The sequence below is a fragment of the Lipophrys pholis genome (assembly GCF_963383615.2).
Source record: "Lipophrys pholis genome assembly, chromosome: 9".
Lineage (NCBI taxonomy): Eukaryota > Metazoa > Chordata > Actinopteri > Blenniiformes > Blenniidae > Lipophrys > Lipophrys pholis.
The window spans coordinates 14,709,922-14,735,135 of record NC_137639.1 but is presented as its reverse complement, the minus strand read 5'-3'; the positions used below and the strand labels follow the sequence as shown (position 1 = coordinate 14,735,135).

Below are 25,214 nucleotides of genomic sequence, written 5' to 3'. Positions count from 1 at the left end.
GAATCCAAGATATATAAAGTGGAGACAATTAGCCAGCAATGTTTGAATGAAACCGTTTATTTCTTTACTTAAATACAATGATTGCTGTCATCACCATTCTCTACTGGTCCCAAAAAAACAAGGAAAAGTAAGAGTCCACATTCATACATTTAAACAATAGTCGTACCGCCGTTTGACAAACATACATTCAACATGATTTTGTTTAAAAAAAAACAAAAAAAAAACGGTAAACATGAAAAATCAAATAAGTGGGACAAAGTTTACAACGGCCATTAAAACCGAGAACACTTAGTATTCAGTATTTACCCAAAGCCAAGCTGTAGTGTTAGAAAGTGCTAAAAGCCTGTTTGTTGAGCATTTAAGACGAGCAACAGACATCTGGGAGCAGCCGTCAGGACTTCAAGATGTGCGTGAAAGATTCAAGAGTTTGCTTTGAGGTTATATTTGAACACAAGAACAGGCTTTTTTTTCTCAAGTGCAAAACAAAAAAGAAAAAGTAGTATCCGCAACTTTGGAAATTCATCAGCTTAAGTTTCCCTGCAGTGCTCAGATCAGGAGCGGCATGGACAGAGCTTAAAAAGTGCAAACCCAATATTAGAGGTATACTTAACATATTTCTAACGTCACCAAATCAACGTTTCACTTTCCATCCACCCTTGCTTGGCTTTCAGCGGATCGATTTGGTGACATGCCTCTTACAATGACAAGTACAGACATTTTGAAAACACCAGTCACACAGTGTATTTACACATAATGAAGAGAGCAGGTTCAGGCTAATACAAGTAAACTGCATGCATCCATTTATGACACCGTATGATGAAACAACATTAAGTGTATTCATAGTGAGAAAGAGAGGAAATCGCCATCAGGATCACTATATATCTTTTTGTTCTAATGTGTGATATCAATGGACATTTGGCAGTTTTAAGTCCTGCCTAAAAACACTGGTTAGTAAAAATGGACCGACGAAGCCGGCTTGTTCAGAAGCACTAAATTAAGTCGAGTTTCAGCCTTGCACTCGGATCCACACGAACGAAACTTCACCTAAGATATACGACGGTGACGTCAATTGGCTGGTGCGTTCATGGAGGCGAACAGAAGATTTGGCAAAGTTGTTGTGGCAGTTGTTTGTAGCTGAGGAATGATGATGAGGAAGGTGAATCATGAATCAGTGTGAAAGCAGGCTGATGAGGCTGAAGTGGTGGGCAGTGATGGAGGTGAACTTGGCACTGAAACCTACAAGATAAAACCGTCTCATTTGTGTTCTTAACAAGCCAGCTCACGTGCGCGACAGAAATTGTTTTTGTTTTTTCAAAGTTAAGAGCTCGTTATTGCTGGCCCTTCTGATCGGTAAATGATGTGATTCACACAGTAATGACACACGGAGTCATGTTACTATGACACATACCATTTAAAGGCAAGACTACCTCGCACTGAGAAAAGTCTGCATTTTAAATGTTCCACGTCGCTGCATGTCCAAGTCATCTAAACATGCTTCTTTGGGTCTTTTATTGAGAGTCGAGCTCCGATCCAAAGATCAAGTCCATTGAAACAAAGCCTGCTACACTGAAAAGAATATGTACATCCATAGATATTTTCACTTAAAGCTAATAAAACTAGAGGTACGTGCACAAGTCAGGCTCATATAAAATCTCTCACATGTATTGTAAGTGTGCAATTCTCACTTGCACATCAGATATTTGAAGAAACTATAATATGTTCTAAAAAGAAAAAAAGAAAATCTAGAATCTTGTTCAAATGTATTTTATCTTTTACATTAAAAACCTCCTGGACGGGTGACATTATATTATATATATGTTCTCACTGATGCTACAGACGACATTTATCTATTAAAAAAAAAAACAGCACAGTCCCTGGTCATTAAAATATGAATCAGAATTAAAACCTCGTCTAAGTATCCTTGGAAAGTGACAAGCTCAAGCTGCTGGAGGACTATATATGTACAGTAGATATGAATGAATGAGCTGATGTCTCTGAATATGTGTTTTCAGTGTTCATTGGTACGATTCTATTAATAAAAGTGACCGCTTGCCTGACTTTACCCTTCTTACTGTTTTGGTTTAACGCCTGTTGCAGGTACTATATTCAGCAAACACTTACTTGCTACACTTTTTACAAGGGGTGCAGAATATTTTCGTAAACGGAAAGCACGAGCTGCGCAGTGTTTATATGTTGGTGTGCGTGCGTTAATGAAAGCGTCCCATTGCCTCGGCAGCTTTCACCCTCACCACAGGATCTGGATCCTGGAGCAACATCACTAAACCTGTGGAGGAAAACACACACAAATAGTTAAAACCACAAAATACAACTGAACGCACTTTCATTTTCCGAAGCAAAATAAATAGTATTTTGAAGCAAACCTTTACTGATGGTGCCCATGTTAAGGTGGGAGAGATGCTCTTCTTGAAGATTCCCCAGCAAAAACCCTGAAGGGAGACGCCAATACAATCAGTTCACAGCGTGAGAGATCACATGTTCCTGTGGTAACCTTAACGGCAAGAATAAAACTACCTGCTGTGACTGTTTGTGCACAAAAACTGCTTCCATTTCAGTTGTGACGTTCTGAGAAAAGTCTTTGACGGTATGGAGTGAGATAATAGTGTTGTCGTACCTATAAACATGGCCGCTCCTGCTCTGACCTCCGCCCAGTTACTCTTGAAGAACTGGACGACTGAGATGTGGTAGAAGTTCAGCATCCCGGGGAAGTCCTGAATCTACAAACAAAACATGCACTGAAGATCAACAATCAACTCCTCGCAGGGTAAACGACATCCGCTATTCCAACACCGCATTTGATTTGTGGAGTTAATCCCAAAGAAACATTTCCTATCAGAACATCAAGAGTCACAAAATTTTATTTTTTCTCACCTGTTGACCAGCACACACCATTATTTCAACTTGTATTTGATGTTGCTTTTAAAGAAATCATCTTCATTTTAGAAATGTTTACGTGTATCTGACTCTTGAAGGTAGATGACATTAACACTAAAAACCAACCTCAGGAAAAAAAACTAGATATTTAAAGTATATAAACAGGTAAACAGGAACCTAAATAGAGCATTTCACTCGATTCTTACCAGGTATTTTGTGAGGTCGTTGATAAACTCTCCATAGTGCAAGCTCTTGTCTTCATGGAGGTGGTTTTGAAACATGGCTGTGATCTGCTCTGATCCCACCACAGGAGCACACACTCGCATCGCATACTTGCATGCCTGAACAAATAAGAGACCAATTTCTAATGCGTATAGCACAAAAATGGAATTTCACCTCCGAGAAGGTTTGTCTGTGTGTTTTCCTGCGTTACCTTGACCACCTGAGTGTTTGGGTCGACCAGGTGTAACAGCAGGCTGACCAGGACATTGTGGATCTGGTCTTTGAACACTTGCTCTCCGGAGCCAAACTTGGACAAGTTTCCCATCAAATTGATAGAAGCACAGCGGATATCATCATTCTCCTGGTTGAGTCAGAGAGTGACAGTGTTAGCGTTCAGCTGAAGAGACCCGAGTGATTTCCATCGATTGAGATGAAATCACAATCAAATTATTTAAGCAATATTCATCCAAAATACAACATCCTGGGTGCGGCTTTTAAATCAAGCTTCAAATCAAATCGTTTATAGTCAACCTTGTGCCACAAAACTGAAAGAAAACTTACACTTTCCAAGAACGGTTTGATCTTCATGAAGATGTACACAACAAGTAAGTGGACATTTTTCTCGTCCAGGTAGAGCAGAACTTTAGACAGACCAGACATGGCTTCAAGGGTGATCAGTTTACCTGCAGAAGAAAGCACACATTTTAGATCAGCAGCATGTTCAATAGAGGCAGCCAACTTGTAAACCTGCGAGACTCCCTGTAATATAATAGGCGAGCTGCACTCAACATTATGTGATGAACTTCACTTACCTGGGTCATCTTTCTCCTCCATTCCTGAGCTCATGGCTGCCAGCAGCTCTTTGGCATATTTATTTACCTGATGCAGGGAGAAGACAGAAAAGTAAAGAAACTAGTAGGAGATTTTTGTTAAATCTATACTTTGTGCGCACGCGTACCTTTTCAGGTGATCCCCCAGCTATGTTTCCCAGCCCCCGCACAGCCAACATGCGAACTGTGCAGCAAGGATCCGATATCCTCTCCATCATGTTGTTCATCAACACATCTATTAACATCAACTCTGTCACCACGTGATGGTTCAGCAGCTGGACACGAGAGGGACTCAAAATTAATGAATGAATTATCCTGATAAATCATGTTATTAATGTTCTCCAGCTGATGTCAACTACAGTAGTACGTTTCAGAAAAGAGGGCTAAAAATGACCCTTATCCACCAAGTAACACCATAAAGACACCAAAACTCAAACATACAGTCCATGTCACAGAGAAGAACCATCCTCTGCACAGTACTGCAGTTCATACAGTTATACCGATGTGTAAAGCTATGTGTAATGTCGATAAACTGGGAGCAGTCGCAGGCAGACACGGTAAATTTCTCATGGTTCAGAACATTTTTGTGTGTTTCACCTCAGAAAAGAAGGCCGTGACAGTGATCCTCTGACATTCATAGATGTTGTTCAAGGACGGACACAAACACTCCACGATCGCAGGCAACCTGGGACCAGCATGCTTTGCCATCGCCCTTCAGAGCAAGAACAGACATGAATTCACACAGTGAATATTGTCATCACACAGAACAGTTATCCAGTGTTTTGATCGGCTGTGGGGAAGAATTTAATTTGACATATTTAGGAATTCTATGAAATCCATCTTTGTTCTTGTAATTTTTCTGCAGACCTATAATAGAATCATTTAATAATATCTAACAAGGCCCATCTGCAGTCAGCTGGTTAATGGGTGTGTGTACCTTGCAAGTAGAGTAATCCCTGTTGTGTGTGTACTCGGTTCCTTCAGTACATCCCAGGCGTTGTCTTCATCCAACCGTTTCATCACTTCATCCAACTGAGCTCGTGCTAACAAAATTCTGAGTGCCTCAGCCGCCACTCTGAGAAGGAGGAAGACACCAAACCATCAGGACACGCAAATACTTTTTCTAGAATCTACATACATATTTTTTTCCTTGAAAAATGAAAAAGCTTGCCTACCCTGCTACGTGTATGGGGGCCGTTTGTTTAGTGTTTTTGATCTTTGGTGCCGCGACTCCAACACTTGCACCGACTCTGATGGTGAGACAGGAGAAGAGCCGAGGAAACAGATTGACTGCCGGTTCCTGAGTCTGGCCATTTAACAACAGCTCTTTGAGGCCACATGTCATCTGCAAACAAACATCACACAGACAGACAACTCTGAGTCACCGTCCATCTGCTGCGTGATTTTTAACACTTGCTATTCAATTTAAAATAAAAGCATTTTTACAAATTCCCCAATCAGACGGCGGGAAACTGAACGCATGAACCATTTGCACAAACTGTAACGACACACTTCGACAAGAATATAGGAGAATTATGGCTGCTAATTGGATCGGAAAAAAAACTAGACGTCCTTGTGTCTGGAATTCAACATGCAGTAATAATTTTCATCTTACAGTACTTTTCATTTTAAAGTAACTTAACAGTTGCTAGAATTGATATTTAAAACAAGTTAAAATTACTTTCCAACAGCTTCCGGGAATCAATCTTTAACACTTTGTCAAAAATATCTAATACTACAGTAAAAGCGTACATTTATTGCCATATTTGGAGTGACTGCAAAGACTGTAAATTTAGAGGTGCAAAAGACTAATTTGATAGCTTTCTGTACCCTCCTAGCTAGAAGAATGATCCTACAAAAATGGAAAGAAACATTGCCACCCATGTATGGAGGCTGGGTCGAAGAGGTCACATATTATATCGAACTGGAGAAGAGTCGCTACTCAAAATAAAAAAAGACCTTAATCAGAATGACCTGCCATCTTCCATCATTTATGAATAATTTATTAGTCTACAGCAATTGGCTTTCATGTGAGCTGCTTCCCTTACAGTCGTTTGTTTGTTACCATTATCTCCTATCATAGAGAAAGTGTGTGTTTGCATTAAATTCAAGTGTGTGTGTGAATATCAAGGAGCCAGGAACATGTCTGACTCACAGCTAGCGGCTGATTGGTGGCCACCTTTGTCGACCCTCCCCTCATCATGGACTCCTTGTCTGTGTAGGGTGCGCTGATGAGAAGCTTCTCCATCACCATCTCCATGATCTGACTGGCTACAATGGGGTCTGCCCCCAAAGCCATCCACATCTCACACGTCCAGCTGCACAAATAAACACGCCGTTGACTCAATTTCTATGAAGAATGACGTAAAACTGACTTGATGAAACATTGTGTTGACGCGCAGAGGAAGAGCCTTTGATGTATTTCAAATGATGGATACGTACTTGTCATAAGGGAGTGGCTGGTTAATTAGTGTGTTGATAACCGTCTGGAGATGTTGAGAAGCCAGGATGAGCACCGTCTGTCCAACAGCAACTCTCACCTACAGTGAAACAGTAATAAGTGTCTTTTTTTTAATGATAAAAGTTAATCCTGATTTAGGCTGCACAGTGGTGGGGTGGTTTGCGTTGTGGGTTGAAATACAGCTCAGGGCCTTTCTGTGTGGAGTTTGCATGTTCTCCCCTTGTATGTGTGGGTTTCCTTCAAAAAAAAACAAAACAAAAAAAAAACATCCACCGGGCGTCCCTGAGCCCTGCGCTATGTGGCTGCATACCGAGGGGTCAATTCAGTGAAGAAATTTCCACAAGGAATAAAGTATTTTTCATGATTATTTTTTGAGACAATTTATGGAGAATCAAGAATATGTGAACAACAACAATAATAATGATGATAATCAAGCAATATATTGACCTGCTCCTCGGTGATATTCTGCAGATGCACATGTAGCACCTCCAGCATCTCTGGGACCTAGAACATTAAAAAAAAAAAAAAAAGCAGGTATGCGTCAAATACTTCATGTCTGTTTTTATATCTTAGAAATAATTATAGATTTCATCAGACAATAAAGATTATGTAACAGTAAGTATGAGCTACCAGATCTTGCAGCCCGGCTCCTCTGTTCTTTAGTAGAGTATTAAGGATGACAGAAGACGCTCTGGAGCAGTTCGTCTGGCTGTCCACCAGCCCTTCAAACAACATGAACACCAACGTCGCCAGCTGCTGCTGAGGCAGACGCTTACTCATCACCTGACAAAAGGCAGGACAGGATGAAGTTACACACGATTGTACTGTACAGGATGCTTTAAATACCATTAACTTGATAAATAGTCCAAAAAACAAATAAATCTGAATAAGCCCACTACAGTGGGCCGAGTTAAACATTTGTGTGATATAAAATGTACCTTTGTGAGATCTGAGCAGGTTTTGTAGAGAACCGAGTGATCAGGGTTTTCTAGTTGGTTTTTTAAAAGCTGCAGAGAGTCGACACCTTCGTCCTTATAATTTAAAGCGAAACCTGGGAACCAGCACAGATTCAACATCAACTTTCACTTAAATACCAGCTACGAGGCATCAATAAAGAACACTAAAGTTGTGGTTTATACTCTGATCTCAAGACTAGTTAACCTTTTCACTTTCTAGCTTTTAAAAACCTTGTTAAAGACGAGGCCTTGTGTCACCATGTCAGAACTTATAAACAGACATTATTGATAGAAAGGTTTCCTGTCAAGGTAAATAACATATGAGGTGTCTGTACCTTCATATCGCAGCTGTATGTAAAGCAGGACGTATATACAGTCCATTGCAGCAGCGCGTACAGCAGGATGAGGGTCAGAGCATCGTGGAGAGAGTCGACCCAGCAGGGCTCCAAGGTTGTGGAAAGACACCATGTTCTACACAAACATGCAGAAGAAAAAAATAACAAACTTGGCTCTCTCCAAGCACAACTAAAGAATATTAGTAATTTATGGCAAGGTGCTGACTAAACCAATATGAACACACAATTAAAGGACAGATTCTCAATGAATCGTGTGGAGAAAGGAAACCGTTTTATATGATTCATAAAAGACCACTGATTTGATAATGTGCATGTGTAACTGCAGATGTGTGTGTCTGCGTACCTTGACGGTCAGGTTGTCCAGATAGAAAGCCAATATGTGAGCAGTGGTGGAGACGGCTCTCTCCCTCTCGTGATCCTGTCCAGAACTCAACCAGGACTCAATGTGCTACACAAAAACAACACACATCAAAACACACTGTAATACATACAAAATGCAGGCACAATGCTCATTATCTATGAATGATACACAGATGTCAGATTGACAAACTAAGAATTATGCAAAAATGGTCTGTTCGGGTCAAAATATCAGGGCTCACCTTGAAAACACTTTGCAGGCCATCAGGAGTGGGATCCCTGGCCAGAACACTCTTCAGCAGGTCTTGCAGAGCAGCCATCGTGTCTTTGTACAAAGCCTGCACAGATTCACCAGAACATTTCAGCAAGGAAACACGATGACATCTGGAACAACGTTGCACTCAAGTCATCTTAGATTATTTGACATCCTTAAGAAGAGCGACAACATCAACAAACACCATTCTTGAAGCAGAAGCACTGTGTATGCACCTCACCTTTCTTTGCTTGGGGTCAAGTATTTCCTCCTCTTTAATTTTCTCAGGGGTTTGTGTTTCAGGTGGCAGAGAAAATGCACTGTTCACACACACCTTCAGCAAGTCAAAGCTCTCATTCTCACTGAGTGCAGGGTCCAGCGGCCTGAAGCACTTTGGGTCAAAGAGAAAACACTGGAACAAGACAGGAAGTTCGAGAACAATAACCAGAGACTGACCTAGGAGGACTGCACGCCTCTGAAATTAAATTTCATGCTGAGTTTACAGAAAAGAGCAGTTTGTACATATAAAAAGAAAATGTTTTCTGTTAGTCATGTTTAACTAGATAAAATACAGCAGCTTTCCAGCAGAAAAGGATACATAAGGTTGGCACATGTGGTCATCACAAGATGGCGAACTGGAGTCCTCAGTGAGTCCGCAGCCTCGGCTTTGATAAAATCCTAATCAGTGAAGACAACGGCAGCAAGGATGATCAGATCAATAACTGATGTTGTTAATGTTATAAATTACTGTCAAATGACGGAGGTTGCTTTCAAACTACTGACCAGCATGACTGTAATGAGCTCCTGCTTGCGAGAGAAGACGTAGCCTTGTTTCTTCACACACTCGCTGATGGCTTTGCCAATGTGTCCTACACTCTTAATCAAACTGAGCTTCATCGTGAGGTCCTGCACACACGCACACACAAAATAATGAGGTAAAAGACACACAAAGAAAGTTTTCAGGAGTGAAAAGATCAAGATGCACCGCAGCGCCACTCAGCAGATGCAACTCTAAGAAGAGCAAAAGTAAAATCAAGACCTTTTCCAGCAATCAGCAAGCAACCTAATCAATCCAATAGAGATATTGTAGATTGATCCGCCATTACTACAGATGGAGAGAAGCTTTGAGTTGTTTAATTAGCAACTGATTACAAAAGCAACCCATTCCAAGGCTCTGCCTAAAAGATAGCAGATTAGATAAGAGCCAAAGAACCTTTTGAAAATAGCAAGAATCATTAAAAGTATTTTTTCACGCTCAGGATGAGTAACTGGTAAGTGAGTAAAGAGCAAACCACCTTGAAAAGGTACAATATGCAAGATTTACAAGCCTTATGCAACCAAATACATTGAGACAATGCAGCTTTTGATTTCATTCTGTTCAGACTGTTAACAGGCTAACAAGCTGCTCTGCGATGTACCAATATCACTCAGAGGTCTGATCTCAGTCCCAAAAAAACCAAAAACCGGCATTATGATCTGAATACTGCCAATTTCCTCAAAGATTGTAAAACAATTTTGTATGCATTTTATGTGATTTTCTGCAGGTTATTGCAGTAAATGAGAAAATTGGCAAGTCAGGAGAATCACTGTGACTTCTTTTGTTTTTTAACTATTTCCTTTTAAAACTGACTCATAAGAAAATCACTGAAACGAAAAAAACAGTTGCACCTGTGACGTCTACCACAGCCGTCTTCTCACACTCAGCCCTGTACAGACCATCGACTACCTCATCACCTCGCTCATTAGGATTAAACAATATCTGCACTTAAACCAAGTAAGTTAGATGTATAGGACGGTCACATCCGTACAAAACAACAACAGGGTGTGGATGAGAGGATTTCTCCAATCTGGAGTAATGTAACCATGTTTTGAATGATGTTGTAGGTTACTTCTGCTCCTTTGAAATAGCATTAGATGATGGAAAAGTGCAAGGATGTTGTGAAAGTGCAAAGCCCCATCAATGCTGAAGTAATTCATTAAATGTATCTTAATATTGCTCAGTGAGCTAAGAAACGCTTTGTAGTTAAAACAGTCCTGACAAAAATGTATTAACATTTCTCTTTAAAAAAAAAAAAAATGCTAATGACAAGCGTACAACAAACAAATGACTGTGAAAGCCAAACTGAAGGCAAACTGTTCAACTCAACTCCACCACCCAGTGCACAAAGTGGCATTACACAACAAAGACTCTCACATATTGTACCTTAAGGAAATCATAGACAAAACAAGAAAAGAAAGCAGAAGTATAATTCTACAACACACTGTAGTCACAGCACTGGAATCAGATGTACACATGATTACCTGACGATTTTTTTCTATTAATGAATTATATAAAGAGTCATGATTACTGCAGAGAGGACTTTTTTTTGTCCCCTGCTGATTCGTGAAGAAGTTGAGAACAGTTTTTTTTCTCTTCAAGGTTTCCTTCATATTTTGATTGTTTTCCAACCCAAGAAACAGGTGAAATTTAGGATTAAATTTACACAAAACACAGATAAAGCAGATGTTAAAGGTTTTTGATTTCCTCTTGAAAAATGTAACAAGTTGATGAGTAATAATTCCAAAATGCAATCTATGAAGTGCTGTCACTTTTCAACACTTCCTTGAATATTTGAGGAAGTGCATTTTAGGTGTCATTTATACCAGAACTTTTGAATGAATCACAATTGAACTGCGATCTTGAGGGTAATAGTAATACATGTTTGAAAAATTAAACATGGCTGTCAAGCTGCACTTGAAAGAATTGACATCACTCATAACTCAGATTAGTTTTAAATAATTAATGGATGCTGAAGGTCCTTGAAGAAAAAGTAACTGCGTAATTGTTCTCAAATCATATTTTCTTGATTAGTGAGCAAGTATTTTCCAGTGACAGCATCACCACCATTGAGCAGAACTGAAAGCAATCTCCAGTAAGAAAGGAGGAAAGAGAAAATGTTAATAGTCAAAATACAGGAAAACTCAAAGTCCCTGCACTCCGTTGACAATACCTTTGTCTCTACTTTAATCCCCAGAACCTGTATAAAAAAGAGGTAATTAAGTGTTGAAAAAAAAAACAGCAAACAAATCCAGACTGTATTTCTATTGTGAGAAACGTTGCTCCATAGGAACACTATTATCTGAAAAGTACAAGAAATATGAATAATTTTCTCTGGATAGTTTGAAAAACAATCTGTTATTACATGGAATAAAAAGGATTGTGCTCTATTGAACCTGCAGGTAAAAACTCCATGCTTGATGTTTAGGAGGTTTCACTAAGGCCCCACATGGAGCACAGGGATACACTGCCCGACTTTTACTTCAGTAGAACTACAGCTCTACGCCTAATGCTATGATAACACTCGACTTAAGGATTCGTTTTAATTTTCCTGGCTCAGGATTTACTTCACCTTGGTATTGAAGTGTTTGCTAATGCAGCGAAGGATGTCTTGATCAATGCGGGTGAGTATCTTCTCTGGAGGTGCGTTCAGAGCCACCTGACCGTAGCACAGGATGAGTGTGCTTTTCACCTTCTCCACCTCAACATCATTACGCTCCTGGTGGGAAAATAAACAGATGGCTATGACTTAGAGATTTTACCATAAAAAGAAACTTAAAAAACATGTCCTCTTCATTTGCCCATTTTTCCTTGGAGCATTATAATCAGTGTCATTTGTACTTTGAGCAAGTTGAAGATGCTTGGGGACTTCTTGAAGGCATCCGATTTGCCAAACTCGTCCAGCTTGGCCAGAGTTCCCTCTAAGTGGCTGTTGGCACACAGACCGACGCCCATTGAGACTCCCTGATAGAAACACATGACAGACAATAGAAGTCAGACTGTAAATGTGTGAAACTCCACGGTACAAAGTAATGACTGAGGTTTCGATGAGAGAGATTACATCATACCTCTCTTTCGACTGCATCATTGTGCCGTGCTGTGAGCAGGACTTCCTGCAGTTGTTTCTTCACCGCCTCCTTATTGAAACACTGCTGGAGAGTCACTCCGATGAAGCGGTAAAGAAAGCTCTAAAGGAAGAGAAAAAGACAATTTATACAGTTGTCTATGTTTATGCAAAGTAATATTTGAGTTTGTACTATGAACATTTATTTAACAGTCTTTGCGGGGTTGTATTCAATTGGTCAGCTGTACGTGTACACACTGTGTGGCTGTCAAGTTCCCACAATAACCAACATTTATAGTTTAACTACAACTTTAATATTGGTCGAATTGATAAGAGACGAAAGCTGCAACGGTTAATGAAACACCAACCTTCTCCTCTAAGGCGTTGTTATAAGTAGAGAGGTATCTCGTTGCCTCAGCTGCCAACCGACACACCCACTTGTCGTCGTCAATCGATGCCACAGTTTTGGACAAGAGCTGGAAAATGTGGGTCACATTTAAAGGGACACTCACCGAACAACAGGTTTGTAAAAATCTTTGTATGAGAATGTGCTTTTCCAATTTTCTATATCTGTGTAAAGAGATTTCTAATGGTCATGAGGTGCATTTAGTCTCTATGAACATAAAGGGGGCTTGTCATAGTGGATGAAATATTACAATTACACATTTAAAACCATACCTTAAGGAGTTTCTCATCCCACTGCTTCTTATCCAGACTGTCTGCAGTTGACTCTGAAAACAACAACAACAGTTAGACAGTTTCCATTAAGAGGGAGACAGTACACTTGATGGATAAAAAAAAGCATGTGCAGGGTTAAGCTGCATTCTACTTGTGTTCAGAATTCATTTTCTGGGTTCTTGAGAGGTAGATACTGAAAAGAGATGGCCTAAAAGTAGTTAAGCTTTGTAATGACATAATCTGGATCACAACCACATGGTTTTACCACAAAATGATGCCATCCCAAACTCAAATGGAGTGCAGCCATACATCTTGTATTTTACAATCAGATTTCAGAATAAACTCAAAAGGAGGAAAGCCACGTCCACACGTTTTTATACCCTCTAATAACGACAGCAGAGGAGGGATCTCGTTCTCCCAGAGGGACTCCGTTTTGGGGTGAATATTGATACTCAGGATTTGGAGCAGAGACAAGGACGGAGCTCCATGATCTCTGCAACTGAAGGGGAAAGCTGCATTCACCTAAAACAACACAGGCACATGCACATCATATAACAAACACCTAACCTTCAAAGAGTGTCTCCAATTTAAAATCATAAGAAAATGACAGTAAATAATCATAAAGGTAACCAGTAGATTTAATTTAAAGTCATTTCAAATGAAAAGTATCTGACTTTTTAGCCTGTGGATCCCAAAAGCTGTTGACAGAATATAATGTGATGAGAAAGAATTAAGAACTCTTGCATTCCATTACAAATCCCTACTTGGTGTGAAACAATAAATTTGCAGAACCAGTTCATTATATACATCAACCAGTGAAAGGACTTCATATAGAATTTCTTCTTCTCAATTAGGTGCAAAGGAAACAAGACATCCTGCTTTAACGTTACCAGAGTTTGAATAATGTGGAAAGATGCTCACCAGCAATCTGATCATTATTGTTTGAGGAGTCGGAAGATTGACTGAAAAAGAGAAATAATCATTTTAATAAATGCTCACATGTGATAAAATGAAGTATTTAACAACTGATTCAAATTTTTCTTTAACTTCATCTTTATACAATGTTCAGACAAACTTCGACAGCCTACAGCAGATTATTTATCTCACCCTACCTTAATTCTATACAGATGAAAATGCTTTGTAAATATTCCACCAACCTTCTTGTATAAAGTCTATTTTAAAGCTGGCCTCCTGGTTACTTTTCTTCTTGGCTCCCAGCACTATCAAACTCTTACAGAGAGGAGCGGTAGCGTTGCTGTACAGTGGGGGGGTCAAATAGTGCAGGAGCTTTGGCCATAGTACCTGAAAGCAAAGCAAACAAGTTACACGTCTCATTCACCCATTTTACACACACACAATTAATTAAGTGCAACTCATTGATCAAAGTGAATCGAAAATCCTAACCAGAGCTCATAACTGATAGATTTTTTTCCCCCTCAGAACAGATAAACATCTCCCCAAAAGATCAACAGTGGACGTACATCAGCTAGTCGTCCAACAGTGGTGGTCAGGAGATGAAGGGTGTTGTCACACATTGTCCTTAGTGCCTCATTGGTCACCTCCTCGGGATCGAAGGGCCTCTGACCTCGCTGCAGACACAAGAGTACATACATTGATCGGAATTAAAATGGTGTGATTCAAATTTTCAAAGGTCTATTCACTATACAAAGTTTTTTATCGCAGAAATATCTTTGTTTGCTACAATTTAAATTTGGAGGCAGAAGGTTTTAGGTGATGTCCATGATGTCCACTGATCACATGTTTTCATTGTAATTTCTACAGTATGGAGGAATAAAGCTGTATATTCTTGATTGAATTGTTTTTATTTTAACAGAAGATGGAAAAATTGACTTCTTCTGCAACGCATTCGTGAAACTACACAAGCCACCATTACAACTACAGTTGTAAAATTTTAACTATATTCAAATAGACAAATAAGAATGAAGGAAAATTTAAAAAAGAAAGTCATACCTGGTATGTGTCGGGTAAAGCACAGTGTTGAACTATGAATCTAACCAGTAATTCCCCTCCATCCAACTCCAGGTATCCATGATGAGCCATAGCACTGATGATCTGGACCACACGCTTCTTTACCTGACAGACAGAAGCACAACAAATCAGAATTTTTTTTTTATAAAAATAAAAGAAATCGCATGTTGGCGCAGTGGTTTGCACTCTCGTCTCACAGGGAGAAGGTTGTGGATTCAAATACGCCCGGATGCTTTTAGTGTGGAGTTTGGCTGTTCTCCACGTGTTTGGGTGTGTTTCCTCCCACAATCCAAAAAACCTGCACCGGGGTCCTTTAGCAAGACCCTCAGCCCCCACCAGTCCCCTCCTGAGCGCTACTTTGTGTGGCTGCTATCGATTGGTCAATTCGGAGAAAAGAATTTCCCCCTCGGGGGCTTAATACAGTGCAACAAATTGCAAATAAATATAAATACATAAATGAACCCGCTTTATACAAGTGCCTAGTATTTCATAGTAAAAAGGCTGTAAAACTACATCAGAGTTGAAACTGCCAACATTACAAGTGACAATAATCTCAGCAATTAGCTACTTAAGCACCAACAGTGTGTTTGTGTGTGTGTTACCTTGTTGCTGTGGTCAGCCATGGGCTGTCTGATGCTGGCCAGAATCAGGAGCTTTTTGCTTTCCATGGTCGAAGCTGTAATTAATCATTAAAATCCAGATGTGGTGAACCGGGTAAAGACCCATTTCAACAAATGGATTATTATTGGTCAAATGTACTGCACTTGTAAATAATTTTTTCTTGATGTGACTATATGACAAACACCCACTTTATTAATTTATTCATGTTCTCAAAATCTTTGATATGTGCAGAGTAACAGACTACAGTGTATCGGTAATCAGGAAAAGTGGCAGTCATGCTAGATTCCATTATCATATTTCCTCACTGCTCGAGTTGATGAGGTGACGCAGTACAGCCAGGGAGCCAATCCTGTTTCGCTCATTGCTGTTCTCCAGTTTCTGAAGAACAAACATAACCAGCCGGTCTGGGAAAGCTTTAACTGCAGGGACACAAGAGGAAATAAAAGAAAAGAGTTTGTCAAACTCTCCATCTTTCCTTTCAGAGTTAAAAGCCCAAAAAATAAGAAGCAAGATTAGAGAGACCACAAAAAACTTTGACTGGCGAAGTTAACATGATTATCTTGTGAATGAAATTGAGGGCAGCTCACTACGGCATGATCGCATTACTGCTCTTGTGACTCTATAGAATTAAAACACATAGAGAAGTCTGTTGGAGAACATCCAACAGTTTCCAGACACTGAATTTGGTGAAGACACATCACATGTTACCATTTTACAAATCAACTACTTTAATGTCATTGGTCAGCTGACAGACACATGAATGCCACAAAAATTCTGTACCAAGCAAACTGAAGCATCGCAGAACCTCGTTGTGGTTTTTGACCGTCTGTGGGTTGTTGTAATCAACAGGAGCAGATACCTGTGAGAAACAAGAATTGTGAGGTTATATTCTCCCAGTGATTTGTTAAAGTGAGCACTGACTTTTTAGTGGGGAAATGAGAATATCATGCCAATGCGAAAAGGGAGGAACCTTCAATTATACTGGCTGCCAAAGGAAGTGCCAATCACACATCTTTTTAAAGCACAAAGGAGCACGTGACAAGTTTCAACTGTGTTGAAAAGAAGAACTGAAAGCTAATTTGAAAACCACATTTTTTCCTAAAGTCGCTCATTTATGCACATCTGTTTTCAAACGGCATTTAAATACAGTTAAATGATCCTTTGCAAAAACACCATGAGGGATAAGTGCTCTAACAGTTGCCAGTACTGTGTCACAGTTGGATAAACCCAGTTGCGTGTACATCATGTGATACCTAACTGACAAACTTGCGGTCAAATTTTGCAACAGGTGAGGCGCAGCGCCAAGAGTAGGCTGAGTCACAAGCCTATAAAAACATCTGACAATGCAGATTCCCATGGTGTTCTTCGTGAACAACTCGACAAGAAAATTACAGTCTAAAGTTTAGCTTCAGGAGCTCAGAGGAATGCAGAGATACGACAGTGGCATTTAAACACATCCCAAGTCATTTTCTCATTTGCTATCAAATTCTGGCTAATAAATTACCCTGGAAAGTAAAACATCAAAGCACCATCCATTACAAGTATCCCAAATATAAGGACATATTCATCAACATCTACATAATTAAGTGTGCAAGATTATAGCCAGACCTACTTTGCAACTACAGCATTTTCTTAAGTTGTTTTGGAGGCCAATGTAGGGAACGTGAGCAGGGTTTAAACCCTCGTGAGACAGGTTCGTTTTACCCTAATGATGATGTGTTGTTGCAACAGTAATCCTACTCTGCTACATAATACAACAGAGAGATTACAAGAGCAGCAGGATGAAAGTAAATTCACAATAATAAGAGAAAACGAATACCAAAAAAAAGGAAATAAAATTGATTTCAGGTCAAAAAAAAGGTATTCAAGATATTAAATTTGCTTCACATAATTGAATAAAGTAGAGATTGCAAATAACCCACATGTTTGTATTATTGGCAATATTTTGATGAAGAAAATGAAATACTCCTTGGAGAGTATAGAGTAAATGATCAGTGTTTTACTGCTGTAGTGTCCTGTATACCTCTACTTTAGGCATTAATCGTCTGGTTCACTCAATGTTTCAGCCAGTTGCTGTCTTAACTGAACACTTGTGTTTGTCTGACCTACCTGTAGATGCAGTGCAAAGAGCAGATTGTCCAGTTGTGTCTCCAGCACCCTGCTGCTCATGTTGACAGAGGCTTCCAAGACTTGGCAGAGACTCTGATCAGACAAGGAGAAACAACATATATGAATAAGACATGGTTTAGAGATTAATGTGGAGCAATGGTCCTGCATTTGTATAGACAAGGAGTCGACGTTGCCCAACCTATAAAGAGCTGTTAAGAGGATTGCACCCACCTTGCTGATGATGTAGTGCTCATTGTTTTTCTTGTAAAGCGACAGGATAGCAGGAATGATTTTGGGAATTTGCTCCTCCAGTTTGTCGCTGGCCATGAGGTGGCACATCGAGCCCACTGCCTCAGCCACCGTCAGCCTCAACTGGACCACAAAGAGACACAAAGACAAACCAACTCACTGGCTTGAAAACACAAACCAACGTGTAAAATTACACAATTTCTTGCGAGCACAAGCACATTCACTCTGTCTAAATAATTCCTGAGGAGAGTCCTGACAGGTTTAATTTGAGCATCAGAATTCTTGATAAGATTGTATCACTTAGAAATTTTATTCTTAGTAATTATATTATTATTATTCATTTTAGATGAGAGTAAAGTCTGATGCAATCAAAACCAAGACCTTTGGGATATTCAATAACTTTACATGTGCTACAAAGGTAAACTTCTGCAGTGTTTCTCCTTTATTCAACTTTGCCTTTCCAACTTTGAATGGCATTGTTTTCTTTAAATGGCTCACCTCTACAGCTTTTTTTTTTTTACATAACTTCCTCCAATACAACCTCTGCACACGAACGTAGGTCATCTTTGTTGTTTTGTGTATTCCTGTACTTCAAACCATTGTGCTCCAGCTCCAGCATGGACCTGCAGCAGCGAGCTCACCTTGGGCTCCCTGCTTTGTAACCAGTGATTGAAGAGGGTGTCAAAGGCACAATAGATTTCACTGGAAAATGTGTCTTTTCTGACGGTGGGATCAGGAGCTTTATCCAGGTTGGCCAAGTACTCCAGAATGCTGTCACTGAAGTGACACAAAGCTGCAAAAGAGAAAGAAAAAAAACAGGGGAAAAGCAGTAAAGGCAAAGTGTAAGAAAAACAAAAACACAAAGGAAAATGTGAAATTAACAATTTAGCATGCATACGTCCCGTAACCAGACTTTTTATAATATGTAGAAAATCCAAAAAGCACCAGGAAGCTGAGATATGGGGCTTTTTGTGTGGATTTTAGTCATCAAGTACATCCATCCAATCACAGACAAGATTCACACTTTTTACATTAGTTTCTAAAGAAAAACACTAATACTGAAGTTCGAGTTGTCCTGGAAAAAGGGACTTTAATTACATAAAAGTGTTTCCTACAAACATAATTTAACATGAAGATTTACATTGCATGCTTTTGGGGAAGCTGCTGGGAGGTTCTTACCGGAAGAAAAGACCCACTTCATGTTGTCCTGCTTGGCGATGTTCAGCATGGGCAACATGGTGCCTAGTATAGCGTTGAGGAAGGGCACCATGCCATAAACTATGGAACAAGGACAAATATACACAATGGTTCATATCAAGCATTTTAAATGGGTACAAAATATTCAAAAGTAGCCCTGTGGAGTGATATGACTTTTGTTTACTACAAGAATGTGATAAGTTTATTCATAAAGACCCTCTTAAAATCACATGAGTTGTGAAAACAATTATTTAAATGAATCCATGAATGTGTCTTTAGGCTGTGGCCAAATAATCCACAGAGAAAAACAGTACAGATAAAAGGTGAGATCAGAGTATTTTTTTCTTCTATTACTCAGTATTCTTAATACGTTAACTGTCAGCATTTATTTGCCGATTCATCCTGTTGCGGCAGGAATATCTGGACAAACCAGCACCAAACACAAACTCACTTCAGGATTAATTACATCAGTCTAACGTTAAAGGTAAGCTTTCTTAGTTTGGCGGAAAAAGAGGTTTCTTTTTGCTTACAATTAACTGTCCTGAACTCAACCATTTGACAGTAACATTTAGTAGCTCCTGTCTGTGTAAGTGGATTATTAATAGACAATTACAGCATTAATCACATTTAAACAAATAGCCCACATTTAGTTCAGGCTTCACTGAATTACATTACTAATCAATAAGAGATGCATCAATCAGCTAAGAACACCCTACAGTGTTATTTCTGTTCAGAATAGAAAAAAATAGGAGAGAGAATAGAAATGAATTTAATTTGAGTCATCAAACATCCAGACAACAAATCATCTTTAGGAGCCACCTGAAAAATGCTTTTCTGATCTAGTTTAACAAATTCTTGTTTTTACATGAGCCTCTGCTTTTGAGCCAGTTTTCACTTCCTGAACTGTGCGTGGATTTTTTTTCTGCTCATAACGAGACTCAATGTCTTTTTTCTTTTCTTTTTTTAAATTCATGAAATAGTTTCTTACCATTTGAATCCGACAGATTAGCAAGTGTTTGAACCACAAAGAAATGAGGCAAGACCCCTGGCTGAAACTTGCTGAGTATCTCCTCCATGATATCATTGATGTATTTGTTGCCCACAGCCACCAGGATATTACTGGCTGCCTGCTGCCACTCCGGGACAACCTCCTGATTCACACAGGCACACAGTCAAAAATCAAATAAGTAAAAAAAGATTGTATGTGCGAGTTATTCTTTATCTACAATGGAATTTCGTAATGTTTATCTTCAAACACTTTTTTTTTTATATATACCTTTGATCGAGTCATTTCATCTGAAGCCAAGGTGATAATGCTCTTTATTCTGGGAGCGCTAATTTCGTCAATCCTGCAGCTGACAATCAGCTCGATAGTTCGAAGAACCACGACTCTGTGGCTCACCACCAACTACATAAAGGAACATATGGAGAAACAAAAGTAGAGGAAAGTAACAACAATGATGGTTACAAAGAAATCCCAAAGCAGAAAATATTACAATGGTACAACAGTTAGTCATCTGCAATAAAAACACCACGTTTCAAATACATATTGGGAACCAGCTTTTAGACAGAAAAACTAAATAGGGAAGAGATCATTTGTAACGTCTCAACAGAAAAGACTTCCTGTGTCCCGTCACTGACTCTGCAATGATCCATCAGCTGATAATCACAAGAACATTGTTGTGACAGTATGACACTGCAGGAGCTGCAGCCTCATATACTGATGCTGAATCAGAGCTCTAGGGTGAAATGTCTATGTATGTATTAAAAAAAAAAAAAAAAAAAAGATGGAGATTTGAAATGTCATGCTACATGTGCAAATGTCAAATATTTTCCCAATCGGCATAAGACTGATTGTTTTGTACTTGAAAGGATGACCAATAATAAACATTTTTTAAAGATAAAAATGAGTTTATCAGCATGTAAAACATTAGCTTTACAAAATCATCTCATCCAACTGTTAACTAAGTGTTGTTCAAATTTTGACAGATGATCTGTAGCCATGGATTTGGTAACTACAATGGGTATCTAAGAAAATAACAACATTATTGTTATTGTAATGTATATAGGTGACCATATTTAGGTTAAAATTACTTTTTGTGGCCAAAAATGATTGAATATTGACATTTTTTTTAAGAAAACCTTTCTGAGTTTTACCAGTATGACTGACACACAACAAGCAAGGGAGCCACATGAGCGGCTGGATTGGGTGTGTGACCAGCTTAACAGATTACAGCATGACTGCGTAACTATTGTTGGCTCGGGTTGTCTAAAAAAATAGTGTGGATGTACCTGATTTTATTGACTTTAGACTCCAAACTTAAATTAATAATAATTCAGAAGATGAAAGAGTATTGGAGCACTCCTAAAGAAACATTGGTATGTGTCGTTCTCGTACATAAATACAGCTGCAGTAGGCTCAAAGGTAAATATCAATACCACCATGAAGCTCTAGCCATGCTTATTAAACAAAATATGTTATTGTTAATAAAAAGGAAGAATAAAGATACCTACAGTAGTTAGGAAGTTGTATGTTGAACATTGTGTTGGCTGAGACTAGACATGAAATGCTATGTGCGGTGGGGATTTTACCTTGGGGTGTTTCAGGAGGTAGTCTTGACACATTGCCAGCACTCGGTCAGGCTGCTGTTTTCCCAGAGTTAACACAGACTTTCTGACCTGCTCCTGGACCTCAGCGTCTTTATCGTTGGCTGCGTCCAGCAGAGCCAAAGTTACCTCTGAAAATAAATAAATAAATAAGAACGGAAAAAAAATTGGTGCGAAAATAAGTAAACACAGAGGCGAGACGAGACGAGACTCACGTTCTACATCAGTCTCGTCCATGGTGGACAGCTGGAGAGCTGACTTTGACCAGCCAGAGGACGATGATGGATAAGCTGAGGAGCATAGAGAGAAATGTCAATTCTTAACAAAGTAAATCTAGAAAGTATTGCCTGCCTCTCCTCTGATATCAGCGTCTCCCTGGCCACAGATGGTAATTTGTATGGGGCTTTTTTTTTTGCAGTTTTGGGGGATTTTTTCGGAAACTGTTAGCTGAATCATTAACAAAAGAAATTGCAACATATTACTGAACATTGCACACATTTTGATGTGCTTTTTGTGTCCATGCTCTCAAAAGTGCAGGACGAGCTACTCAGTGAATCAATGGCAGAAAAATAATAATATAGGATAGTAGTCTTTGCGCCTTGCCACTCGCGCAGGCACAATAACGACGGATGAAAGAAAACGACAAAGTAATATGATTTCCCTGCCAAATGAGACAATTAAGTTGACCAAGTTCTTTAAAATTGCACTAGCTACAACCACAACAGGCTCAGTTTCAAAACTTTATCCATCTGCAGACTTTTCACAGCAGATCAACTTCCAATATCATGTGTCTGTGTCTCCTTCCACACACCATCCCCCTGCATGTTGTCCCTCACTATATGCATCAACCTCCTCACTTTCCCATCAAAGTGTCCAAGACGAGCTGTCCCTCTAATGTCCTGATTGTCACTCGTGTCCAGTGTGCTCAGTGTGTCTCGGAGGAGAAAACAGCTGATATAGAAAACTGATCTTGAGAAGGAGAAACAACGTCTGACACGACACTGTGGAGACTGCTGATGGGTTCATTACAGGACAACGTGTAAATCATGTCACAGCAGCCTCAATGATACAATCTTATGAGCTGTAGATATTATAACCGAGTATTGCTGGAAGATATTAGGAGAGACGTGTGATTACCTGTTCAGGTCACTGACAGGTGAACACAATCAGCATCAAGAAGCTAACAGGATCCGTCACTTAATTCGACTAAAAATCAGCCTGGAGACATCACCATCAAGAACAAACACACTTGATGGTTATAACCGAGTAAATCGGTTAAGATAACGCTTGCTGTACCTTGTTTCTAACCCTCCTTTCGCCTGGTGATGGAGCAACCAGTGAACCACAGACACACGTTAGCATGCTATGCTAGCAGCTACGGAAGAGGCGCAGAGGGACAAATGTCAACATTCTGCCGCAAAAACACAAAGACACTAACTCACCTCGACTCCCAGTGAACGTCCGGTAAACGGTGACCTCTCTCACTGGCGGGGGAGTTCCTTTCTCGGCGTGAAGGACCGCAGCAGCTTCTGTCGTCAGCAGTGCAGCTGAGGTTAGCGGGGACCGTGTTGGACTGCAGGTGTAAACACGCCCGGTCATGTGCTTTCAGTCAGCAGGGGCGGAAGTAGAGGGAGGCGGGCCCAGGCAGGACCGGACCGGGGAGTCCGGCCCCCGGTCACTGCTGCACCACCCCTGCACACAGACACTCAGGACAGAGACTTTTGTGCACAAAGGACATTACATGTCATGTTTTCACTGGAGCACTTGTTTTTTTTTTAATTCATGGGGTGATGTGTGATCAATGGGCGGTAGTTCAGGTCTTCCTCCTTGCAATTACTTTGAAAACAAAATGTTGAGCTTATTCAGTTAGATAAGATAATGTCCTTCAGTCTTCTATATGGTTGGGGAACTCTGGAGCCAATCCCAGTTTCATTTGATTCATTTTGTAATCATTCTCCTGTTATGATTGCCTTTTCTCTTTTAAATGTGCTTTTATTTTCTTGATATCTGGTTTTATTTCAATGATTTTAATGTAATTCCATGTATTTCTTTGCCTAGGGAAAGCACTTTGAATTGCCTTGAGTATGAATAGTGCTACACAAATAAACTCGTCTTGGCTAACTATGGATGAGGCTGTATAGTGACAGGAACTGTACAGAGAGCTTTTACTATCTTTACAAATATATTTGGTCGCAGGAAGTCTGGTTTTCAAACAATATTTACTACTCTGTGTGAGGCAACTTTTGTGTTCCAATCAGTGTACCGGTAGTTAATTGTATTTTCCAATAAGATAATTGTATTTTCCAATCAGTATAGGCAATTGTAATGTCTCTAAAGAGCGTGACTTTTTGTTGACTAATCTGTAAATAATTGAAATCATTTATTCATAGCATGTATTTTATATATATATGAAGATGTTAGCTTGACACATTGCATCAGCAGGTGACTTTTCATCACATTTTCACATTATTCCAAAGCTATATATTTTGTGTGTGTGCGTTTCTGTGTGTTAGTACTTTTCATACATTTCATAAATCATGAGTTTTACGATAGTGAGTTTTACTGTTTCTTGCTCCTTTATTCCTTTATTTAAAGGTATCCAGCCGTACACTGTATTCAGTTTTCATTTCCTTCCATTTCAAGATGTCTATTCCTGAAACTTTTGCCCTTTTTTCATTTTCTCATTCATAATGTCCCTTTTAATAATGAACAATTTTATTAATCACACTTTAAGTCATCTAAATGTATTTACCGTTTTATTGACTTGAACAACTTATTACACCAACCTCTCATTTATATTATCTATGAAAAGTAACAACCTCCTTTCACCATATTTGCATATAAAATACATTTGCAGTCTTTCAGGTCCACATATGAAAAATTCCTGTTTTTCTTTGTTTTCTGGTCGTGATGATGCCCTGTAGCTTTTGAGCAGGTTCCGCCGCTCGGTGGTTGGAAACAGTTTATAGGAATTAGGTTTTTTTTAAATTTTTTAATCTCTTTAGCTATCAAAACATGAAAAAAAATAAACCAAAGACATTGTTTATCCTGTTTATACACAGATGGAAAGTTTAGTTTCTGGACAAAAAAAGAGTTCAGTGTCAGTTATTTCCTGAGGAAATTCAATGCTTATGCTTCAAAAGACCAACACAAGCTCACTTCACCACAAATAAACCAAGGGTAGTTTTAATCGTATAACAATGTGGACTATCTCAAAACATGCAATTACAAGACTGTTTTTGCAGCAAAAATCTAATTAAATTAAGAAAAAAAAAAAGCAAACGGTTTCAAAACGCCATGAACCTTTAAATCACTTTGGCACTTTATTGAGATTACAAACTTCTGCTTTTGGGACAGTGAAATTGGACTGAATGCTTGAAAGCAGGAAGAGTGTCAATTTCAGGGAAAAGGAGGGAGTAGATGTATTTAGTGGGGCTGCATAATATGAATTAAACATGTGCATAATATTAATTAAACATGTGAATATAGCTATATTATAGCTTGTGATAAACAATAACTTCAGTATATGATGTGGATGTGTTTGTGTTTGGGGATT

At 39.3% G+C, this 25,214-nt stretch overlaps 1 protein-coding gene across 1 annotated transcript; it reads right to left on the bottom strand.

The window, feature by feature from the left end:
• Positions 1-43: 43 nt before the first annotated feature.
• mroh1 (maestro heat-like repeat family member 1) lies at positions 44-23,263 on the bottom strand. The gene is made up of 45 exons (XM_080471568.1): positions 23,101-23,263; positions 21,874-21,948; positions 21,644-21,789; positions 20,328-20,459; positions 20,040-20,202; positions 19,034-19,132; positions 18,496-18,647; positions 17,837-17,977; positions 17,606-17,698; positions 16,277-16,355; positions 15,802-15,915; positions 15,478-15,551; positions 14,858-14,980; positions 14,368-14,475; positions 14,044-14,188; positions 13,808-13,848; positions 13,267-13,408; positions 12,887-12,939; positions 12,577-12,684; positions 12,213-12,332; positions 11,986-12,108; positions 11,717-11,863; positions 11,318-11,344; positions 9,111-9,233; positions 8,926-9,005; positions 8,569-8,710; positions 8,317-8,412; positions 8,061-8,165; positions 7,697-7,832; positions 7,344-7,456; positions 7,036-7,188; positions 6,853-6,909; positions 6,387-6,484; positions 6,100-6,262; positions 5,120-5,289; positions 4,882-5,019; positions 4,542-4,656; positions 4,073-4,219; positions 3,927-3,993; positions 3,676-3,797; positions 3,326-3,475; positions 3,099-3,233; positions 2,633-2,735; positions 2,382-2,447; positions 44-2,284 (listed from the first exon to the last, which is right to left on the bottom strand). The coding sequence occupies exons 1-45, from the start codon at positions 23,255-23,257 to the stop codon at positions 2,208-2,210; spliced, it is 5,118 nt and encodes a 1,705-aa protein (XP_080327694.1). The 5' UTR covers positions 23,258-23,263; the 3' UTR covers positions 44-2,207.
• Positions 23,264-25,214: the final 1,951 nt, after the last annotated feature.